We start from the raw sequence: 23,453 nt of genomic DNA, 5'->3' as shown, positions 1-23,453 counted from the left end.
CGTAGTGGATGCTGGGCGCCCATCCCAAGTGCGGATTATCTGCAATAATTGTACATAGTTATTGTTAACTAATTCGGGTTATTGTTGAAGGAAGCCATCTTTCAGAGGCTCCGCTGTTATCATACTGTTAACTGGGTTTAGATCACAAGTTGTACGGTGTGATTGGTGTGGCTGGTATGAGTCTTACCCGGGATTCAAAATCCTCCCTTATTGTGTACGCTCGTCCGGGCACAGTACCTAACTGGAGTCTGGAGGAGGGTCATAGGGGGAGGAGCCAGTGCACACCACCTGATCTGGAAAAGCTTTACTTTTTGTGCCCTGTCTCCTGCGGAGCCGCTATTCCCCATGGTCCTTTCAGGAACCCCAGCATCCACTACGGACTCCGAGAAATAGATTTATCGGTAAGTAAAATCTTATTTTCTCTGGCTTGTAGCGTACGTTCCACATACACCAGAAATTGTCTCCTGGACTGACGATTATCAGTCGGACGTCCTGTCTGTGCAGTGGACGGTGGATTCCTCAAGTTTTCTAAACGATGAGAAAGTGAAATGGGAGATTAACGTGTTACGGGGTGAAAACTTGAAGCTTATTAAAAACGTATGTATAATTTTATGTACATGTACGCTTTGTGACATCTGGTAGCCCAGATAATATATACCTGCATATATGTAAATTATGTGAATGTGTTTGATGCGAGAAGACCATACGCACTTAACTGAAAAGTTACCCCATAGAAATTATTTTTGCAATTTAGGAAACATTCACTGTGAGCTGGAATCAATCGGAGACCGTGTTCAAGTGGAACTGGACTTCTGATTTCCCTTTGAAATGCACGTCCCACTCTGTTAGGATCCAGTGCTACGTCTATGTAGAATACTACGACGGGATAATAGAACCCAGTGACTGGAGTGACATTAAAACAGTGAATGGTAATTATATGGGGAACAAATCGCATATGCTGTATGCTTGGATGAGTGGAACAGTAGAGCAGCTTCTTAAAGTGACTACAGCTTCCTACCAGACGGATACATTTCCTGTTCAATTTCTATGGCAAATTCCTATCTTCTGTCTCTTTTAACCTTTGGGCGTGTTCAGAAGACAGTGAGGAAACCCAGTAGTCGGTGTCTTGCCAAAGAGGAGTGTGCGTTGTATGTTGTAGGAGAACTCAAAGTATAATGTTACCATGCAACGTAGAAGCTCTGTAGCTGCCAAATTCTAAAGTATTTAACAGTAAAGAGAACAACTAACCTGCAGGTAGGCAACAAGAGATGCGGACTGGTAGGAATAAACATTTCTGTCATAGGGAGCTCAGAGGGGATGCCGGTCATTATACCGTCGCCGAAATCCCGCACGGTGGAAAGCGGGACTATTCCCACTCGTGGAATAGAACCTGTGCCTGTCGGCAGTGTAAACACTGGGATCCCGCCGTCGGTATGGTGACCAGCGGTATCCCAACTGCCGGACACCCATAGCAACCCAGAGTCAGGGTTACAATTTAAAAAAGAATTGATTTTCGGCATCCATCAGATTAGTCCGTTAAAGGTATGTAGTCATGGTAGTAACATTCCAAAATCTTTTGGTGGGTTTTCTCAGAGCCCGTCCACCACCACTTTCCTTTTCTTGCCATGTGCAGTTAAGCCAGTGGAGCTGAAAAATCCAAACAAGTCTTTACTCTGCCCGGTCTGTCCCCATCCATACTCAGAAGGTCCAAGTGGGAGACTCCAGCATCACCAATACCCCTTACTTATAGGTGGTCCCTCTACTCCCTCCTTGCCCCTATAGAAATGATGCAGCTCTGAATGTATTTACTACTTCTCTGTATAATAACGTACGCCGGAGCTGGGAAAGAACACGATTAGAAGCTGTACCTATGCTTACGAGAGGTGGTCTAAACGCCATTTTTTAAAATGTATTTTATACTTCAAAGCAGTGTTGTTAGCAATGATTTCTTTAGAAGCTGTTAGTGATCCAGCTGATTGTGTCTCCCTCACAGGCAGCAGCACCAACGAGAACAGTATGTTCCCTGAAGATCAGGTTGTCCTCGTCGGCTCCAACATGAGTTTATGCTGTAAATTGGTGGACGGGAGCAGCGTAAATTCAATTCTTTTCATTTTTGATCATCCTCCACTGGTTGACCTTGGGAGCAGCGGCAGCAGTGGCATTCAGCTGGTGGGGTTGAACAAGTCGGAACCTAGTGGTGACAATGTTTTCTGCGCATCCTCTGCTGACGACTATGCCACCGGGACCGTGGTGTTTGTTGGATGTGAGTATTGCAAGGAGGAGTGTCGTTCTTATCTTTGCAGGCAGGAGGAATTTCCCACAGCATGGAAGCCTTGTTAAAATGACACAGCGCCTATGTGCCTCAAATGCAACTTCTCACCACCGGGCTGTACTCTTTAGAATGGACTAGAGCTTAAGTTTCATTAATAGCGTGCTAGGTAAAGGCTTGAGGTTTTCTGATTGGACTCTCCTGTGAATGATTTCAGGGGTTCTAAACAACAAAAAGATTTAGGTTTAAAGTGTGCAGTGCTAATTCTCAGCTGCTCGGTTGCGCAGTGTGCGCACAGTGCCCGGGGCCGACGTCTAAACCAGTCTGATCGGCCCCCCACATCTGGAGTGCTGCCCAATGCTTGACGGTACCGATGAGCAGAATCGAGGCCACAGATTCAGTGTGTACGTGATCGGCCTGACCAAAGTGCATTTAAAAATTGTGCAGTGTGTATACTGTAATCGGATGTCTGTAGCATCATTCAGCTCTCCAGGCACACTGACTGTCCATCATAACCCTTCCATCCACTGAATCTGAAACTACTCCTTATTTACTCCTAAGAACGAAACCCACCGTAAACTTTACTAAGCGTTAGTGTAGATCAGGGATTCTCAAACTGATTTCCTCTGGGACCCCATCAGACAATAAAAACTATTACAGGACCCCAGCAAGTTACCTTGGAATGGCGCAACACATGCACAGTAGAGCTGCGTTGGCTCAAAACAGGAGTAAAGTGACAGCTAATTATTTCTAAAGGGCCATATACACGAGAGAGATGTGTGCTGAGCGAACCGCTCAGCACACATCTCTCCCACCGCTCAGCACAGCGCAGTGTGTGCTGAGCGATGCGGGGGAGGACGGGGGTCTAGATTGCTAGATTGGCCTGCATGCAGGCTCAATCTAGCACCGGCGATAGCGATGCGCGGGGCCATCACTATCGCTGTGGGGGGTATACACGGGTGATCTGTGCTTAAAATCTAAGCAATCTAGTCGGCTTGCTTAGATTTTAAGCATGGATCTCTCCATGAGTACCCCCCTTTACACAATTGCAAGAATGAGCTAATTTTGGAGCCCCTGTCATTACATGTGTTTTTTTCCCCCCAGATATTCATGCAAATGTTATTGTTTATACCTGCTGTGAAAGCTTCGGGGGTGGCAGGGAGACGGAGATGCAGTGGGTGACAGGAGGCTGAGGGAGGCAGGGAGAGTCTGGTTGTGACAGGTGGGTGTCAGGGTGGCTATGGAGAAGCAAAAGGTGACGGGGTGGTAGAGGGTAACGGGTGATGGCAGTGGGAAGCACAGAATGATGGGGAGGCAGTGGGTGATAAGGATGGCAGTGAGGGACATAGGAATGGCAGAGTAACAAAGGGAGGCATAGGTTAGCAGGGGGGTAGCAGAGGGTGATTAGGGAGAGGCAGCGGGTGTTTAATGAGTTTTCCCCTACTTACCCCCCCCCCCCATCCACAGCACATCCCATAAAGTCTATGCTCACTTCTCCCCTCCTCCCCCCTCATGTTCCCCTACTGCTGCTTCCAAGACCCCCCCCCACCACCACCCTCAGTTCCACATGGATGACTCTCCTGCCCATGCTGCACTTGCATACTGGAGGGTCTTCACAGACTCAGAGTTCTGCTTACTGAGAGCTGGCTCCGCTGGCTGCCTGCTTCATCTGTAAGTTTCCTACAGCTCAGAAACCCCATGACCCGGGAGCGCCCTTGTTGCCAGTTGAGTGCCCCTTGTGAATATCTGCATGTAGATGAGGGCGCCAGGAGTGCAGCCTGCTTGTGGCAGCAGCAGCTGCTGGGCAGGACAGGAGAGCCGGAGCACTGAGGTTGGGACCGGAGCAGCCTAATGACTCCTCTGATCTCTAAGCCAGTGATCCGAGGAGCCTGAAGTAACCGACAATTCTACTGATTTTTCAGACTCCTCTGATCACTGGTTGAGAGTTTAGAATCATCAGCCTGATGGTCAGCAACATGGGGTCACGACCCCAAGCTGACATGGTCGCCACCCACTTTGGGTTTGCGACCCTTAATTTGAGAACGTCTGGTGTTGATGCTTCCCAGATACCTTTTTAAATTGATATTTACTAATAAAAACATTGTTAGCTGTAATACTAGATCGTTCTAGCGACCCCTGCTGGACATTGCTAGTCACATGTAGTTCTTCCATGTTTATAAACCCAGAGTTCAGGTGAAATTGTGGTGAACGCACATAAAGGTTGAAAAACCCCGTTGTGACTCCTGCTGGATTACGACGATGACGGCTTATGTGTGCTGAACATATTCTTCTATATGTAAATCGCTGTTAATTATGTGTCATTTAAAAAAATAAAATTAAAAAAATAAAACTTTTTATTTGCATTTTTGCTACAAGTAATGTTTGTTTAACCCTATGCAGACCCTCCAGATGAACCGCAGGACTTTTACTGTGAAGCACGTCATCTCCGTAAAATTAATTGTACTTTTAAAGTGGGAAGAGCGACTGGATTGTTTGGCGATAAGCGTGGGACAAAATACACGTTACATGAACGGTAATCCTGGCTGCTTTGTACAGAACACCTTCTAGAGCGGGAACATTAAGCGGCCGGGGATCTATTACCCAGCTATACTATTAGCAGGGTGGTGGTTAGTGAGCGGGGACGTGAGGAACAAAATTTGTTGTATCTACATAGATATGAGCGAGAAGACAATTAGCAGCCGTGTTAGGATAAAAAAGAAAAATGTCTAATTCCGCCAAGAAATAGAAGGAATAATACCCTTAACTAGATAATTATCTGGTGACGCTAATGTGAATACCAGTAGTCATAAATGGGTTGATATATCAAGACGTGAACTTCCCCGCTGCTCCACTTCCTCCACTGTTTTCACTGATTGGTACATCAACCAATGGTCTTTAATGTTCCACTTAAGTATATATACTGTAGATAAAGGGGCTAATTCAGACCTGATCGCTAGGCTGCGTTTTCATACAGCGGGCGATCAGGTCTAAACTGCGCAATGCGCAGGTGCGTCGCACGGGTAGAGAGCGGATCGCCGCTCAGCGATGGGTTTGTGCGAAGGATCCATTCACATAGGCGTTCGCAAGGAGATTGACCGGAAGAAGCCGTTTGTGGGTGGCAACTGACCATTTTCTTGGAGTGGTAGGAAAAACGCAGGCGGGATCAGGGCGTTTTCAGGGAGGGTTCCTGACGTCCGTTCTGGTTTCCGGACAGGCTGGAGTGAGCCCTGGGCTGCGCAGAGACTGCACAAAATCAGTTTATACAGCTCTGCTACACATGCGATCGCACATTGCACAGCTAAAATACACTCCCCTGTGGGCGGCGACTGTGCGAACGCAGGACTGCAAAAAAAAACCCTAGCGAGCGAACGGGTCTGAATTAGCCCCAAAGTGCCGTCGGGAAACAGCTAGTGACATCTCCTCCCGTCCTCTCTCCTCCTAGTTAATGCTGCAATACATTTGGGCTGCACAAAGTGATGTTTGCAGGATAATATGTTGTTGATTATGGCGTTTATGCATTAGGCAGGTGGTGGTCTGGATTATAAACACCCAGCTGCCGGCCCTCGCTGCAAGCTGATACAAGAACCAATTATAAGAAGGAAAAATTCTAAAGGATAAAACAAAACATGTACCATTACAGTAGCATCAGAACAACAATCACCGAATATACTCCTGTAGTAATTAGGATGAGGCATAAGGTTGCACCATTATATTCATCACGCGAACATGTGTTTCAGGTTCTCGGGGACGAACATTTCATGTACAGCGAATGACGCGGACCAGCAGGAATTCGTCTGTATCTATGATGTGAAGAACAATCAGGACATACATGATTTTTTGCTGATTGCCTCAAATCCTTTGGGGACATCAGATGCCTCTCTGTCTATGAAAGTCACTGAGAGGAGTAAGTAGAGTAATACTTGCTGCAAATAATGTTACATTCCTGATAACCTCACTGCCAGTATGTATATTAAAACAGGTGAATCTAAAATGCAGCCCACTGTGCGCAGCTGGCATTGAAAATATTTGTCTAATGTAAATGTTTAGGTAGGAGTTATAAAATGTTCCTATTATAGGACTTTAGTTTTTGTGATTTTGCTTGGAAGCCTTTTTGCAGAGCTTACTATGCAGTGCAGTGGCCATTGTTTGTTTTCTCTTCCCCGTTACCCCTGTATATTATGACCGAGCTCTTTTTTGAGGTGTGAATAGCTTGGGGTGTAGCCTAGTTACAAGGCAAGTACGACATCATTGGGGGAATATAAATTTACGTTTACACATAGCTCAAATTCCCCCGTGCTCATCCATAAATAAAATGATTAAGGGTACAGTTGATTAAACCAGGATACAAATTAGACCCTAGAAAGGCTGTGATATCTTCAATATGTTTTTCAATTAACAGTATTCATCTTTGTGCCTTTATTTCGCCTACGCAGTTTATCCACTGCCCATTGAAAGCCTCAGTTTCCACGACCTCAGTCCTACTAAAGTTTCCATCTCCTGGGTTTTGTCTGGACAGTATACGTCAGTGAAGCTGTTATGTGAAATTCAAATCAAGGGAATCCACGGTGGAACAGAGACGGTAAAAACAGATTCCCCTTCCCTTCCGGGTGTTTGTGTGATGCTACCACTGCTCACTGTGTATGTCTTGTCTAATCTGCTCTACGTGTTTGTAGTGCACAATGTAGTACTGTATGTGCAAACTCTGTGACACTGAGTACTGTGAGATTGACCAATTGTGTTACAGTGTACACATATGGCTATGATGTATGGTGCACGTCATCTTTATTCGATGGTGGTCAACAAAAAGCCTTGTAGATAACCATTTATAGCAATGTTGCAAGAGCTTTGTTAGCTGTAGTCTCCATAGAGATTCCAGTAGGATACTGCCTTAGTTACTGGTGCAACTTAACACTCACCTCTGCACGATAAAACCATTTAGCAGACAGGCCTCTGGTTTGTAAAGATTCACTTCCCGGAACGGCCAGTAATAGGTGGTAACAGGCAGTTGGCATTATCTAGTTGCCCATAATCTGTATAATGTAGTACAGCAGTATACAACATGTGGCCCTCCAGCTGCCTTGGAACATTCACGGTAATGCCCCTCCCACATCCAGCCTGTTCATCTGCAGGAAATCCTTGTAGGCTCTGTCATAGTAAATTTTGCCCCAATGTTCCAGCCACTGATCTTTATATGCCTGCTAGTGTTCCGTTGTTTCCTCAGCCAGCTGCTCCTGGCTACTGCCAGGGATGAAACAGAGCGGGTTAGCTAGCGACCAGATCTCAGATCTTATATATGTAAGTCATGCAGTAGATATTTGCTAAGGTGACCATTTCTCTTGGTCTGTTTCCCCTTTACAGCGCAATACAACCGTGAATGGAATGAAGGATTACCGCTACTATTACGAGGTAGACAATTTACATCCATACCAGAGCTATGACTTTTGTGTTCGATGCTCATCATACGATCATTTCTGGAAGTGGAGCGACTGCATCAGTGAGAAGAGGCACACTACTTTACAAGCAGGTACATAGAGTAATGGCAGCAAGGGGGAGAACCCTGCGTCATTGGCTCTCCCACTACATAAATGCTCCATAGTAGCCATCTCCTGTGCACACAGTATAGTGCCAGCGCTGGCTTAGGATTCTCGGGGGGAATAGGCTACATATTGGTTTGGGCCCCCTTCCTACCTTTGTTTAAATAAATAAAAACCCATAAAAATTGATCAGATTTGTTTTTTATTTATTTATTTTACTTTGCAGTCCCTTCAAAGCTGGATATCTGGACAGAAGTTCTACAAAGCCCAGAAGGACGTGTAATAATAGTCTACTGGAAGGTAAGTAATAACCTTATGTAGTTTAAAGCATCACTGTCGTGTGTGTTACTTTTTATTGCCTCTACAGTTCACAGAATAGTGGTGGTCTCACTAAAGGTGCATCCACTCATGATATCGCCAAGCAGCGACAAGACAGGAGTTAGATAGAAATTATATTCTCTGCCCCATCTCCACCGCTTGGTGTCCCTATATATTTAGATCTCTTGCCCACGCTACCTACTGGACTTGGGTGGCTGAAGCCTGGTGCCCCAACTAGCAGAATAATCCTCCAGGACAATAGAGCAGCAGTGTGTCTGACCTTTCCCGGCTCATTCACGCGGCTTTGCTGTTCCATAGAAGGGGGCAGACGCTGCTGCTCTCCCTCCTGGCTCAGGCTGATAGGGCCAGAGTCTAATGAAGAGTCCCATAGCCAAAACTACTCAACTATGGACTTCTCACGTAACAGAGCGTATTCTAGTTTCTCTGACGTCCTAGTGGATGCTGGGACTCCGTAAGGACCATGGGGAACAGTGGCTCCGCAGGAGACAGGGCACAAAATAAAAGCTTAAGGATCAGGTGGTGTGCACTGGCTCCTCCCCCTATGACCCTCCTCCAAGCCTCAGTTAGATTTTTGTGCCCGGCCGAGAAGGGTGCAATCTAGGTGGCTCTCCTGAGCTGCTTAGAATAAAAGTTTAGTTTAGGTTTTTTTATTTTCAGTGAGTCCTGCTGGCAACAGGCTCACTGCATCGTGGGACTAAGGGGAGAAGAAGCGAACTCACCTGCGTGCAGAGTGGATTGGGCTTCTTAGGCTACTGGACATTAGCTCCAGAGGGACGATCACAGGTACAGCCTGGATGGGTCACCGGAGCCGCGCCGCCGTCCCCCTTACAGAGCCAGAAGAGACGAAGAGGTCCGGTGAAATCGGCGGCAGAAGACATCCTGTCTTCAGACTAAGGTAGCGCACAGCACCGCAGCTGTGCGCCATTGCTCTCAGCACACTTCACACTCCGGTCACTGAGGGTGCAGGGCGCTGGGGGGGAGCGCCCTGAGACGCAATATAACAGTATATACCTTAGGAGGCAAAAAGAATACATCACAAATAGCTCCTGGGCTATATGGATGTATTTTAACCCCTGCCATTTTTACACAAAAAAGCGGGAGATAAGGACGTCGTGAAGGGGCGGAGCCTATCTCCTCAGCACACAAGCGCCATTTTCCCTCACAGCTCCGCTGGAAGGACGGCTCCCTGACTCTCCCCTGCAGTCCTGCTTCAGAATCCGGGTAAAAAAGAGAAGGGGGGGCATTTTTGGCAGCAAATAACGATAATAACAGCAGCTATAAGGGAATAACACTTATATAAGGTTATCCCTGTATATATATAGCGCTGGGTGTGTGCTGGCAGACTCTCCCTCTGTCTCTCCAAAGGGCTAAGTGGGGTCCTGTCCTCTATCAGAGCATTCCCGGTGTGTGTGCTGTGTGTCGGTACGCGTGTGTCGACATGTATGAGGAGGAAAATGATGTGGAGGCGGAGCAGTTGCCTGTGTTGGTGATGTCACCCCCTAGGGAGTCGACACCTGACTGGATGATTGTATTTAAACAATTAAGTGATAATGTCAGCAATTTGCAAAAAACTGTTGACGACATGAGACAGCCGGCAAATCAATTAGTGCCTGTCCAGGCGTCTCAGACACCGTCAGGGGCGCTAAAACGCCCGTTACCTCAGTGGGTCGACACAGACCCTGACACAGATACTGAGTCTAGTGTCGACGGTGACGAGACAAACGTAATGTCCAGTAGGGCCACACGTTACATGATCACGGCAATGAAAGAGGCATTGAACCTTTCTGACACTACAAGTACCACAAAGAAGGGTATTATGTGGGGTGTGAAAAAACTACCAATAGTTTTTCCTGAGTCAGAGGAAATAAATGAGGTGTGTGATAAAGCGTGGGTTTCCCCCGATAAAAAACAGCTAATTTCTAAAAAATTATTAGCATTATATCCCTTCCCGCCAGAGGTTAGGGCGTGTTGGGAAACACCCCCTAGGGTAGATACGTTTATCTAAACAAGTAGCGTTACCGTCTCCTGATACGGCCACCCTCAAAGAACCAGCTGATAGAAGGCTGGAAAATATCCTAAAAAGTATATACACACATACTGGTGTTATACTGCGACCAGCAATCGCCTCAGCCTGGATGTGCAGTGCTGGAGTCGCATGGTCGGATTCCCTGACTGAGAATATTGATACCCTGGATAGGGACAATATTTTGTTAACTATAGAACATTTAAAGGATGCATTGCTATATATGCGTGATGCACAGAGGGATATTTGCACCCTGGCATCAAGAGTAAGTGCTATGTCCATCTCTGCCAGAAGAGCGTTATGGACGCGACAGTGGTCAGGGGATGCGGATTCCAAACGGCACATGGAAGTATTGCCGTATAAAGGGGAGGAGTTATTTGGGGCTGGTCTATCGGACCTGGTGGCCACGGCAACGGCTGGGAAATCCACCTTTTTACCCCAGGTCACTTCACATCAGCAGAAAAAGACACAGTCTTTTCAAACTCAGTCCTTTTCGTTCCCATAAGTACAAGCGAGCAAAAGGCCACTCCTTTCTGCCCCGGGGCAGAGGAAGAGGAAAAAGACTGCACCGTGCAGCCGCTTCCCAGGAGCAGAAGCCCTCCCCTGCTTCTGCCAAGTCTTCAGCATGACGCTGGGGCTTTACAAGCAGACTCAGATATGGTGGGGGCCCGTCTCAAGAATTTCAACGCGCAGTGGGCTCACTCGCAAGTGGATCCCTGGATTCTACAGGTAGTATCGCAGGGGTACAAACTGGAATTCGAGGCGTTTCCCCCTCGTCGGTTCCTGAAGTCTGCTTTACCAAAGTCTCCCTCCGACAGGGAGGCAGTTTTGGAAGCCATTCACAAGCTGTATTCCCAGCAGGTGATAATCAAGGTACCCCTCCTGCAACAGGGAAAGGGGTATTATTCCACGCTGTTTGTGGTACCGAAGCCGGACGGCTCGGTGAGACCAATTTTAAATCTGAAATCCTTGAACACTTACATAAAAAGGTTCAAATTCAAGATGGAGTCACTCAGAGCAGTGATAGCGAACCTGGAAGAAGGGGACTATATGGTGTCTCTGGACATCAAAGATGCTTATCTCCACGTCCCAATATACCCTTCTCACCAAGGGTACCTCAGGTTTGTAGTACAAAACTGTCATTATCAGTTTCAGACGCTGCCGTTTGGATTGTCCACGGCACCTCGGGTCTTTACCAAGGTAATGGCCGAAATGATGATTCTTCTACGAAGAAAAGGCATTTTAATTATCCCTTACTTGGACGATCTCCTGATAAGGGCAAGATCCAGGGAACAGTTAGAAGTCGGAGTAGCACTATCTCAGGTAGTGTTACGTCAGCACGGGTGGATTCTAAATATTCCAAAATCGCAGCTGATTCCAACGACACGTCTACTGTTCCTAGGAATGATTCTGGACACAGTCCAGAAGAAGGTGTTTCTCCCGGAGGAGAAGGCCAGGGAGTTATCCGAGCTAGTCAGGAACCTCCTAAAACCAGGCCAGGTCTCAGTACATCAGTGCACGAGGGTCCTGGGAAAAATGGTGGCTTCCTACGAAGCGATTCCATTCGGAAGATTCCATGCAAGAACGTTTCAGTGGGATCTACTGGACAAATGGTCCGGATCGCATCTGCAGATGCATCAGCGGATAACCCTGTCGCCAAGGACAAGGGTGTCTCTCCTGTGGTGGCTGCAGAGTGCTCATCTACTAGAGGGCCGCAGATTTGGCATTCAGGATTGGATCCTGGTAACCACGGATGCCAGCCTGAGAGGCTGGGGAGCAGTCACACAGGGAAGGAATTTCCAGGGCTTGTGGTCAAGCATGGAAACATCTCTTCATATAAACATTCTGGAACTAAGGGCCATTTACAATGCCCTAAGTCAAGCAAAACCTCTGCTTCAGGGTCAGGCGGTGTTGATCCAATCGGACAACATCACGTCAGTCGCCCACGTAAACAGACAGGGCTGCACGAGAAGCAGGAGGGCAATGGCAGAAGCTGCAAGGATTCTTCGCTGGGCGGAAAATCATGTGATAGCACTGTCAGCAGTGTTCATTCCGGGAGTGGACAACTGGGAAGCAGACTTCCTCAGCAGACACGACCTTCACCCGGGAGAGTGGGGACTTCACCCAGAAGTCTTCCACCTGATTGTAAACCGTTGGGAAAAACCAAAGGTGGACATGATGGCGTCACGTCTAAACAAAAAACTGGACAGATATTGCGCCAGGTCAAGGGACCCTCAGGCAATAGCAGTGGACGCTCTGGTAACGCCGTGGGTGTACCAGTCAGTGTATGTGTTCCCTCCTCTGCCTCTCATACCAAAAGTACTGAGAATCATAAGAAGGAGAGGAGTAAGAACTATACTCGTGGTTCCGGATTGGCCAAGAAGGACTTGGTACCCGGAACTTCAAGAGATGCTCACGGACGAACCGTGGCCTCTACCTCTAAGAAAGGACCTGCTACTGCAGGGGCCTTGTCTGCTCCAAGACTTACCGCGGCTGCGTTTGACGGCATGGCGGTTGAACGCCGGATCCTGAGGGAAAAAGGCATTCCAGAAGAAGTCATCCCTACTCTGGTCAAAGCCAGGAAGGACGTAACCGCAAAACATTATCACCGCATTTGGCGTAAATATGTTGCATGGTGTGAGGCCAAGAAGGCCCCTACAGAGGAATTTCAACTGGGTCGTTTCCTTCATTTCCTGCAAACAGGACTGTCTATGGGCCTAAAATTAGGGTCCATTAAGGTTCAAATTTCGGCCCTGTCGATTTTCTTCCAGAAAGAACTGGCTTCAGTACCTGAAGTTCAGACATTTGTAAAAGGGGTGCTGCACATACAGCCTCCTTTTGTGCCTCCAGTGGCACCTTGGGATCTCAATGTTGTGTTGAGTTTTCTAAAGTCACATTGGTTTGAACCACTTTCCACTGTGGACTTAAAATATCTCACATGGAAGGTGTCGATGCTGTTAGCCTTGGCTTCAGCCAGGCATGTGTCAGAATTGGCGGCTTTATCATATAAAAGCCCTTACTTAATTTTTCATTCTGACAGGGCGGAATTGAGGACTCGTCCTCAATTTCTACCTAAGGTGGTTTCTGCATTTCACATGAACCAACCTATTGTGGTACCTGCGGCTACCAGGGACTTGGAGGACTCTAAGTTGCTTGACGTTGTCAGGGCCTTGAAAATATATGTTTCCAGGACGGCTGGAGTCAGAAAATCTGACTCGCTGTTTATCCTGTATGCACCCAACAAGCTGGGTGCTCCTGCTTCAAAGCAGACGATTGCTCATTGGATTTGTAGTACAATTCAGCTTGCACATTCTGTGGCAGGCCTGCCACAGCCAAAATCTGTAAAAGCCCATTCCACAAGGAAGGTGGGCTCATCTTGGGCGGCTGCCCGAGGGGTCTCGGCTTTACAACTTTGCCGAGCAGCTACTTGGTCAGGGGCAAAACACGTTTGCAAAATTCTACAAATTTGATACCCTGGCTGAGGAGGACCTGGAGTTCTCTCATTCGGTGCTGCAGAGTCATCCGCACTCTCCCGCCCGTTTGGGAGCTTTGGTATAATCCCCATGGTCCTTACGGAGTCCCAGCATCCACTAGGACGTCAGAGAAAATAAGATTTTACTTACCGATAAATCTATTTCTCGTAGTCCGTAGTGGATGCTGGGCGCCCATCCCTAGTGCGGATTGTCTGCAATACTTGTATATAGTTATTGTTACAAAAATTCGGGTTATTATTGTTGTGAGCCATCTTTTCAGAGGCTCCTTTGCGTTTATCATACTGTTAACTGGGTTCAGATCACGAGTTGTACGGTGTGATTGGTGTGGCTGGTATGAGTCTTACCCGGGATTCAATATCCTTCCTTATTATGTACGCTCGTCCGGGCACAGTATCCTAACTGAGGCTTGGAGGAGGGTCATAGGGGGAGGAGCCAGTGCACACCACCTGATCCTTAAGCTTTTATTTTGTGCCCTGTCTCCTGCGGAGCCGCTGTTCCCCATGGTCCTTACGGAGTCCCAGCATCCACTACGGACTACGAGAAATAGATTTATCGGTAAGTAAAATCTTATTTTTTCTAATATCGACAGTCATAAATGTCCCGCAATGTTTTTTTTTTTAAAAGTGTGTAATAAATTTGGCTAAAAATACTTTTTTCTGTTTGAAGCATTTGCCAGTTAAAGCAGCGAAAGGAGTAATTACATCCTATGACGTGACATGGAGGCCTCTCAGCAGTGACGGAGAATATCAGCACTCCCAGCTCTCCGCAGACCTCAACAGGACTTGGATAAATCTTACTGGCAGCGATAGTGGGGATTATGAAATTAGCGTCAGAGCTATCAATTCTGCAGGATCGTCGCCGCCTTCGCGGATAACTACCGTACAGTTGCCAAGCGGTAAGTTTGTGTCCTGAGAGCATCCCTCTAGCAGAGGATGAATAGCGTTCCCATCTGTTTTGTGTGATTTAATGCTGCTGCGCTGATCTCGCCATTACGGAGATTGCAGTGCGGTCGCTATTTGTCAGGTCCCGCTCTGCCGACGTTAAAGAAGTAAAAAAAAAAAAGGTGTAATTTCAAAAGATCCTGCTGTAATATTGCTTGTACACTATGCAGGTATATGGGGGGGGGGGGGGGGGGGGGGGTTTAAATCCTCTGTAACCTCATTGTCCCGGAGAGCAATCGGCACATAGCACCCTTCAGAGTTTGTATCCATTCATATCTGTTTCCAAAGGAGAGCTGTATGGTGGCGCAGTGGTTAGCATTGCTGTCACATGGGCCTGTGGTTATTGAGTTCAGTTATGACAAGGGCCTTGTCTGTATGGAGTTAATGTCTCCCCCCCCCCCCCACAACATGTTTGGGTGGTTTCCATCCACAGTCCATTGCAGGAATGCGAAGATGAGATTTTGTTTTGCAGAGTAGAAGATTCTTTTCTGTGTTTTTAATGACGACCCGTTTACCATTCCTGCAGATGTGGAGCCTGAGAGGATTGTTGGAGAGCCCACTGGCATTAACCTTACCTTGAGTCCGGGCAGAAATGTGACCTGTGGGTATGTTGTTAAGTGGATGCCGTCCTTTCACCCACGAGACTCTGACCTGATGTGGAAGAGATTTTCATCCAATGCATCGAACGCTTTCATCAACTCACGTAAGAAGGAAAAAAATATTTGTGGGTTCTATCAGCTCCTGCATAGAATTGGCTGCACGAGGTGCAATTATTGGGTGACTGATAGAGCAGGGTTGGGATCAGGAGACCGGTGGTCGGGATCCCAGCGGTCCGCATACGGAATGCCGGCAGGGGGGCTAGCGCAACAAAGCCCCTTGCGGGCTCGGTGGCTCACTGTGCTCACCACAGGTTCTTTTCCCGCTCAGTGCTTGTTGTGGACACCCACGAGTGGGAATAGTCCTGGGCCCCCCACCGGCATTCTGGCGTCGGTTGACCGCCGGGATCATAACTGCATCCCAGAGAGCACATCCTGCAGCCACCTCCGGATGAGCAGAATGGACACGAATCTGAAAACCCACTGAAAGGCTTTAGGCATAATTGACCGTTCTTGCTAATAGATGGCAATTTACACAAGTCATAAATGCATAATGGAATCCAAAACTATTTACTTCATCACTTAAGTAGGCCTGAAAACATCCCATCAAAATAACCTTATTTACTCAGTAATCTCTCTTTAGCAGGATCCATCGTATGACACTAATGAGATATGTATCAATATCTGGCTTCATAACGTTGTATCCACTAACTGCTACAGTTACAGGGATGTCCAGCTACAGATTTATACAAGACTAGTACAGTACACCGTTCTCCTATTGTGTCCTGTTCATGCACACGTCCCTTTAGGTGTATAGAGCAGCGTTCTTTTTACTTTTTAATGCCCAGATCTCAAAGTGAATGTTAAGGCAAGTTTCAGTAACAAATGCAGTCACAGTATGGCCAGAGAGCGTTTCTAGGTCCTTGTGTATGGATGATGATCTGTCTGTGCTTTCTAGGGATAGTGCAGACTTCCCATACATGGTGTTCTATATTGGATGGTGTGCCAGAGTGATCTAACAGTCAGCAAGCGCACGCCTTTCGGCGTTATACAGGACGCTGCAGCGGCTCTGGCAGTAGTACTCAGTCTGCAGCTTCCCCGATAGGAGTGTTCAGCCTGGCGCATGTAGGCAGCAATATTTCTCTGGTACGCCGCCATGTATATTTAACTGCCATACAAGGCAAAACATTATCTAAATCTGACTCTTACTTCCATGGTATTTTATACATTACCTATTCCTTCTGTCCTCTAAAACTTTAAACGTTATTATTAAATGTTTCTTATTGGCATATTTTCTAACTGATTTTGTGGCTGGCGGGCTGATTTTGTGGCTGGCGGGCTGATTTTGTGGCTGGCGGGCTGATTTTGTGGCTGGCGGGCTGATTTTGTGGCTGACGGGCTGATTTTGTGGCTGGCAGGCTGATTTTGTGGCTGACTGGCCGGCAACCCCAACCACAAAAGTGTTTGTTACCCCATAGGCTAGCATTAGGCCGGGCGAAGAGCACGAAATGGTGGTCAGTTGCTGAGAGACAATGGGGTAAATTTACGAAGATGGGAGTTCTATTTAAGGTGGGATGTTGCCCATAGCACTAATCGGATTCAAGGTATTATATTCTAGAAGGTGGTAGATAAATGAAAAGTAGAATCTGATTGGTTGTTTATTGTCTATTGGTTGTCCATTGTTTATAAATGGAGATCTGTATTGTAGAAATCCTGAAATGATCTTTAAAGTTGTGGTATATTGTCTTCTCCAGTGAGCTCTCATATGGGGGAATTGTACTAAGCCTTGGAGAATGACACAGTGGAGAGAGATAAACTACCAACCAACAAGCTCCTAATTGTCATTTTTCATACATGGGTCAATCCACTTACCCGCGATGAACTCGCTTGTGCAAGTCATTGCGGCAGTGGCTGCACTTTAAGGTGGCCCGAATTCGCACAATAGTGCTTGCTGCCCCATAGGGCTCCGAGAAATTTTGTTGCGAATTCAGGCTGAAACCAGTCCGCGAAGGGTGCGCGATCGAGTGCCGGCGTTGAAACGCTGCGGCAACGTCACATCAAACTCTTTTGCTGCTAATTGGATTGACATGGCAGTTAGGAGCTGATTGGTACTTTATCGCCCTCCACTTTATCACTCTCCATGGCTTAGTAGCTCTGCCCCTGTGTAAGACTACAGGTGATTTAGCCGGGGGAAAGGGGATTTTGGGAAACAGTTGAGAAGCACAGCAGTTCAGGTCTGGGTAGTTGAGGGAAGGGTCATAGAATAATCATTCAGTAACTAGTGTACAGTATATTGAGTATAGCAGGTGGAGGTGCACCCAGAGAGTAACTATAATTGAAACAGAAGAGAAAGAAAAACTCTCTTTTTGGGGGGCACTGATATTGCTAAAGTAACGTGGCAATATCAGCAACATTTCTCATTGCTAGGTTAATTTAAAGGGACACAAAGGAAATACTTTGTATCCACCCATGTGAATAATTCTGATTCATTACAGGTTGAGTATCCCTTATCCAAAATGCTTGGGACCAGGGGTATTTTGGATATCAGATTTTTCCATATTTTAGAATAATTGCATACCATAATGATATATCATGGCGATGGGACCTAAATCTAAGCACAGAATGCATTTATGTTTCATATACACCTTATACACACAGCCTGAAGGTAATTTTAGCCAATATTTTTTATAACTTTGTGCATTAAACAAAGTGTATCTACATTCACACAATTCATTTATGTTTCATATACACCTTATACACACAGCCTGAAGGTCATTTAATACAATATTTTTAATAACTGTGTGTATTAAACAAAGTTTGTGTACATTGAGCCATCAAAAAACAAAAGTTTCACTATCTCATTCTCACTCAAAAATTCCGTATTTCGGAATATTCCGTATTTCGGATATTTGGATATGGGATACTCAACCTGTATTACCATCTCTTCAGAGCAGCATTGTCTCAAATCAGACTTCCACAGGGACACATTACTAGCCAAGTCAGGAACACATCTGTGTTTCCTAAGGAGGAATTTGCCAACCGCTAACCTTTGGTTTGAGAGATGGACTGCACATGCCACTCCTAAGTACTGTGTTTCTGGCTGCTTTTGTCATACACATTGTGTTTATTGTGTCTTTTTGGATAGTGGGATCTGCTCTAATCTGTCATTTATGAAAAATTATTGTAACATACTGCCGCTTATTACCTATTTGTTGGGTTCCGGGATATGTCATAACAGTATTTGACTGTCAATGTATTTACATTGGTCTACCTACATGTTAGAATTGAGTGATTGAACTCGAAAGTCTTGTTATTCTCAATATTTTCACCAACCTTAGAATTTCTCTCCAGGGTTAGGACTTAAGTGTAAATTTAACTTAGGAGCAAGTATATACTTATTTCTCTAGCATCCATAAGGGATATTGGGGAATCTAGTATGATGGGGTATAGACGGGTCCAAAGGAGCCGGTGCGCTTTAAATTTCTTCACTGGGTGTGCTTGCTCCTCCCCTCTATGCCCCCTCCCACAGGCAGTTTAGAAAAAAGTGCCCTCAGGAGAGGATGCACATCTCTGAGCTCCAGAGAGTTTTCTTCAATTTCTTTGTTATTTTCGGTATGCTGTTTGGGCAACAGCATACCTGCACCGTGGGAGTTAGGGGGGATGCGTTCACCGGCCTTGCGAGGTGCAGAGCCGCTTCCCCGCTGTAGGACAATGATGTTGTTCAGCGGGGCACTGCGCCTTGGCTGTCACAATCACAGCACGCCCCTAACACTGCCTGAAGTTGACGTCTGTGGTGAGTACAAACTGGGGGCCCCACTACGTATGTTTTTGTGCTTACTGTGAAACATGGGTAAACACAAGCCGTGCAGTGTATGTCACACTAGATTCTCTCCAGTATCATCTGATTCTGTTTCTTGTGAACAATGCAGCCAATCTTCACAAATCAGTGAAGGGGCTCGAGGAGCGGGTCCAGAGCCCGCATGGCTAGGGTCTCTGAAAAATATGATGTCTGATATGTCATCCCAGCTCACTGCTAATGTTAAAAAAAACTCCGCTACTACAACAGGCTGTTGCAGATTTAGCTGCTAGCGCAAATGTTACACAGCCCCCCTCCTCTTCTGCGGGACCACAAAAGTGTGGTTTGCCTGATCTATCTGACACAGATGAGGATATACAGGAGGATGAGGAGGACTTGGACCCCGTTAGTGGGGATACCGATTCTGCTCAGGGTATTGAACCCCTAATTCTGGCTATACGGGACATGTTAAAGCTCCCACTAGCGGTCGTTTTTCTATACACAAAACAAGCCTAATGTCACTTTCCCTGTTTCTGCAGAGTTAGATGACCTATTCAAGTTGGCCTGGAAAAATCCAGACAAAAAATACCAAGTGTCCAAAAAGTTTTTGCGCACTTTCCCATTTGCTCCTGAAGATGGGAAATTTTGGGAGGAACCCCCGGGGGTTGATGTATCAGTCTCTCAAGTGTCCAAAAAGGCGGTGATGCCTGCCCCGGGCTCCTTTACCATAAAGAATCCTGGGGATAGGAAAATAGAAGCTACACTCAAATCTGTTTACATGGCAGCAGGTGTATCGCAACGGCCGGTCATTGCGGGTTGCTGGATGACCCATGCCGTTCATTCATGGGCCACTCAAATTCAGGAAGGCCTCTCCGGGGCTATGCCCCTGGTCACCATGGTGACCCTCCTAAAGCACATTCAGGACACTACACGCATCCTTTGTGATTCCCTCAAGGAGATGGGGAACATTAATGCTAGTACCTCTGCCATGGCAGTGTCGGCGCACCGGGCCTTGTGGTTGTGTCTGTGGATAGCGGACACGGAATCCAAACACAGTGTGAAATCTGTCCCCTTTTCAGGGGAATGGCTCTTTGGGGTTGAATTGGATACATGGATTTCCAAAGTTACGGCTGGGAAATCCACATTTCTCCCCTCTGGGGCCTTGCCGGCGAGACGCTCCTACCCGGGGCTGTCTGTACAGTCCTTTCGGTCTCACAGATTTCGATCTAAGGCCAGAGGTTCCTCCAATGCGACTAGAGGCAGCAGGGGTAAGTCAAGAAAGCCTGCAAGCACCAGCTCTCAGGAACAGACCACCAGTTCTGCTTCCACTAAGGCCCTCAGCATGACTGTGCCCACCCACCCCGAAGGGATCTCGAGGTGGGAGCTCGACTGCATCACTTCAGCCGCGTCTGGGAGGCTTCCTGCCATGATACCTGGGTCAGGGATCTCGTTTCTCAAGGCTACAAGCTGGAGTTCGACTGCTCCTCTCCAATCATTTTTCAAATCAAGCTTTCCAGCTTTGGAAGATATGCAGGTAACATTGCAACAGGCCATCCTAAAGTTGGTCCAGTCCCACATCATTGTTCCAGTACCAATACCACAACGAGGCAAGGGTTATTACCCAACCTGTTTGTGGTTCTGAAATTGGATGGTTCGGTAAGGCCCATTTTGAATCTAAAGTCCTTGAATCCTTACCTGAAGGTGTTCAAGTTCAAAATGGAATCCTTGCAAGCAGTGATTGCGGGCCTGGAAGAACAAGAATTCATGGTTTCCTTGTATATCAAGGACACCTACCTCCATATTCCGATTTGGCCACTTCACCAGGCATACCTGAAGTTTGCCCTCCTGGACGATCACTACCAATTCCAGACACTGCCCTTCGGCCTGTCCACAGCTCTGAGGGTGTTCACAAAGGAGATGGCAGAGGTGATGTTCCGGGTCCGGGGAGTCAATATTGTCCCTTACCTGAAGGATCTTGCTTTGATCAGAAGATCAAGGGAGCTTTTGTTGCTCCATATCGACCGCACTATCCAAATTCTGTCACGCCATGGGTGGATTCTCAACTTACAGAAGTCCAACCTGGAGCCGACTCAGCGGCTCCTGTTCCTGGGGATGTTGCTGGATACTGTGGCCCAGAAGGTGTTCCTACCAGAGGACAAGGTGAGAACACTTCAGGAGATGGTCAGCATGGTGCTCCGACCTACTCGAGTGTCCATCCACCTTTACATAAGATTGTTGGGAAAGATGGTTGCCTCATACGAGGCGATCCAATATGGGAGGCTCCATACCAGGACTTTTCAGCTGGATTTCCTGAGCAAATGGTCCGGATCACATCTTCAGATGCACCAGATGATACGGCTATCGCGTCAGACCAAGATTTCCCTACTGTGGTGGCTGCAATCCTCCAATCTCCTGGAAGGCCAGAATTTCGGGATTCAGGATTGGATCCTCCTCACAATAGATGCAAGTCTGAGAGATAGGGAGCTGTCACCCAAGGGGAGCAGTTCCAGGGCAGCCCATGAAGCCCAACTTCCGATCAAAATTCTGGAACTTTGGGCGATCTACAATGCTCTGCTTCAGGCCTCTCCTCTGTTCAAGGATCACGCGATCCAAGTACATTCGGACAACGCCACAGCAGTGGCGTACATCAATCGACAAGGAGGAACAAAAAGCAGAGCCTACATGCGAGAGGTGTCAACAATACTCCTCTTGGCGGAAAGAAATGCCAGAGCAATGTCTGCAATCTTCATTCCGGGTGTGGACAACTGGGAAGCGGACTTCCTGAGTCATCACTATCTCCACCTGGGGAAGTGGGGTCTCCACCATCAGGTGTTCCAATAGATCATCCACCGGTGGGGCTGGCCGCAGATAGACATGATGGCTTCTCGTCTCAACAAGAAGCTTCACTGGTATTGCTCACGAACCAGGGACTCTCAGGCGAGGGCAGTAGATGCACTGACGTCGCCTTGGCCTTACTGGCTGGTCTACCTGTTTCCTCCGATTCCGTTGCTCCCACTGGTGCTCAAGCGCATCAGAAATCAGGAAGTCCAGGCAATTCTGATTGCCCCGGATTGGCCTCTGATGGCGTGGTATGCGGATCTTCTGGACATGTCCGTCGAAGATCCTTGGCCTCTACCGATCTTCTTCAACGAGGACCGTTCGTCTACCCGGACTTACGGCGACTTCGTTTGACGGCATGGAGGTTGAGCGGAACATTCTAGCTCACAAGGGAATTTCCAAAAAGATTATTACTACCATAGTTCAGGCCAGGAAGCCTGTGACTTCAAAACACTATCATCATATCTGGAGAAGATATGTCTCTTGGTGCGAGGAACGCACGTATCTGCCTGTGGAGTTCCACTTAGGACATTTCTTACGTTTAGAGCAGGCTGGTGTGGATAAAGGCTTACGTCTGGGTTCCATTAAGGTCCAGATTTCAGCTCTCTCCATTTTCTTCCAGAAGAAATTGGCAGTATTGCCAGAAGTTCAGACCTTCTTACAGGGGGTACTCCGTATACAACCTCCTTTTGTGCTGCCTACGGCACCCTGGGATTTGAATGTGGTGTTGGAATTTCTACAGTCCTCCTGGTTTGAACCTCTGATGATGGTAGAAGACAAGCACCTCACGTGGAAGACTGTGATGTTACAGGCCCTGGCTTCTGCTCGAGGTGTCTCAGAATTGGGGGCCTTATCGTGTAAAAGTCCCTACTTGGTCTTTTACAAGGACAGAGCGAAGCTCAGGACTAGGCAGCAGTTTCTTCCGAAGATTGTCTCTGTGTTCCACTTGAATCAACCTATTGTGGTTCCGTCCAGTTCTGGCACTTCTGCTCCTCCGGAGGCATTGGATGCTGTGCGAGCCTTGAAAATCTATGTCAAGCGAACGGCTCGGATTAGAAAGACGGATTCCTTGTTCGTGCTCTATGATGCGCAGAAAAAGGGTTGCCCTGCTTCAAAGCAGTCCATTGCTCGTTGGCTTAGGCTTACTATCCAACAGGCCTATGTGTCGGCAACTTTACCTGTTGCTAAGTCTCTGAAGGCCCACTCTACAAGATCAGTGGGCTCTTCCTGGGCGGCTGCCCGTGGAGTCTCGGCCCTACAACTATGCCGAGCTGCAACCTGGTCGGGGAAGAACACCCTTGTGAAGTTCTACAAATTTGATTCCCCTGGCCAAAGAGGATACTCTGTTTGGGCAGGCGGTGCTGCAGCAGTCTCCACACGTTCCCGCCCGTTCTGGAAGCTTTGGAACATCCCCATCGCACTAGATTTCGCAATATACCTTTTGGATGCTATAAAAAATAGGATTTTAAATACCTACCGATAAATCCTTTTCTCGTAGTCCATAAGGGATATTGGGTGCCCGCCTCAGTGCGTTGTCTTTTCTGCAGGTTCTCTTTTATGTGGTTACCTGTTCAGCTGTTGCTGTTGTTGTTTCCAGCCGTTGCTGGTCGTTGTATGTCAGTG

General features: G+C 47.3%; 1 protein-coding gene across 1 annotated transcript in view; it reads left to right on the top strand.

The window, feature by feature from the left end:
- The window catches only part of LIFR (LIF receptor subunit alpha), a 141,161-nt gene that overhangs the window by 99,214 nt on the left and 18,494 nt on the right, over nucleotides 1-23,453 (top strand). The window contains exons 5-14 of the mRNA XM_063961221.1: nucleotides 434-597; nucleotides 755-929; nucleotides 1,994-2,263; nucleotides 4,670-4,802; nucleotides 6,007-6,173; nucleotides 6,703-6,848; nucleotides 7,628-7,793; nucleotides 8,030-8,103; nucleotides 14,326-14,554; nucleotides 15,127-15,303. Of these exons, the coding sequence (XP_063817291.1) occupies nucleotides 434-597; nucleotides 755-929; nucleotides 1,994-2,263; nucleotides 4,670-4,802; nucleotides 6,007-6,173; nucleotides 6,703-6,848; nucleotides 7,628-7,793; nucleotides 8,030-8,103; nucleotides 14,326-14,554; nucleotides 15,127-15,303 (1,701 nt within the window). The remainder of the gene's footprint in view (nucleotides 1-433; nucleotides 598-754; nucleotides 930-1,993; nucleotides 2,264-4,669; nucleotides 4,803-6,006; nucleotides 6,174-6,702; nucleotides 6,849-7,627; nucleotides 7,794-8,029; nucleotides 8,104-14,325; nucleotides 14,555-15,126; nucleotides 15,304-23,453) is intronic.

This window comes from Pseudophryne corroboree, chromosome 1 (assembly GCF_028390025.1).
Source record: "Pseudophryne corroboree isolate aPseCor3 chromosome 1, aPseCor3.hap2, whole genome shotgun sequence".
NCBI classification, from domain to species: domain Eukaryota; kingdom Metazoa; phylum Chordata; class Amphibia; order Anura; family Myobatrachidae; genus Pseudophryne; species Pseudophryne corroboree.
This window is presented reverse-complemented; position numbering and strand designations above follow the sequence as displayed.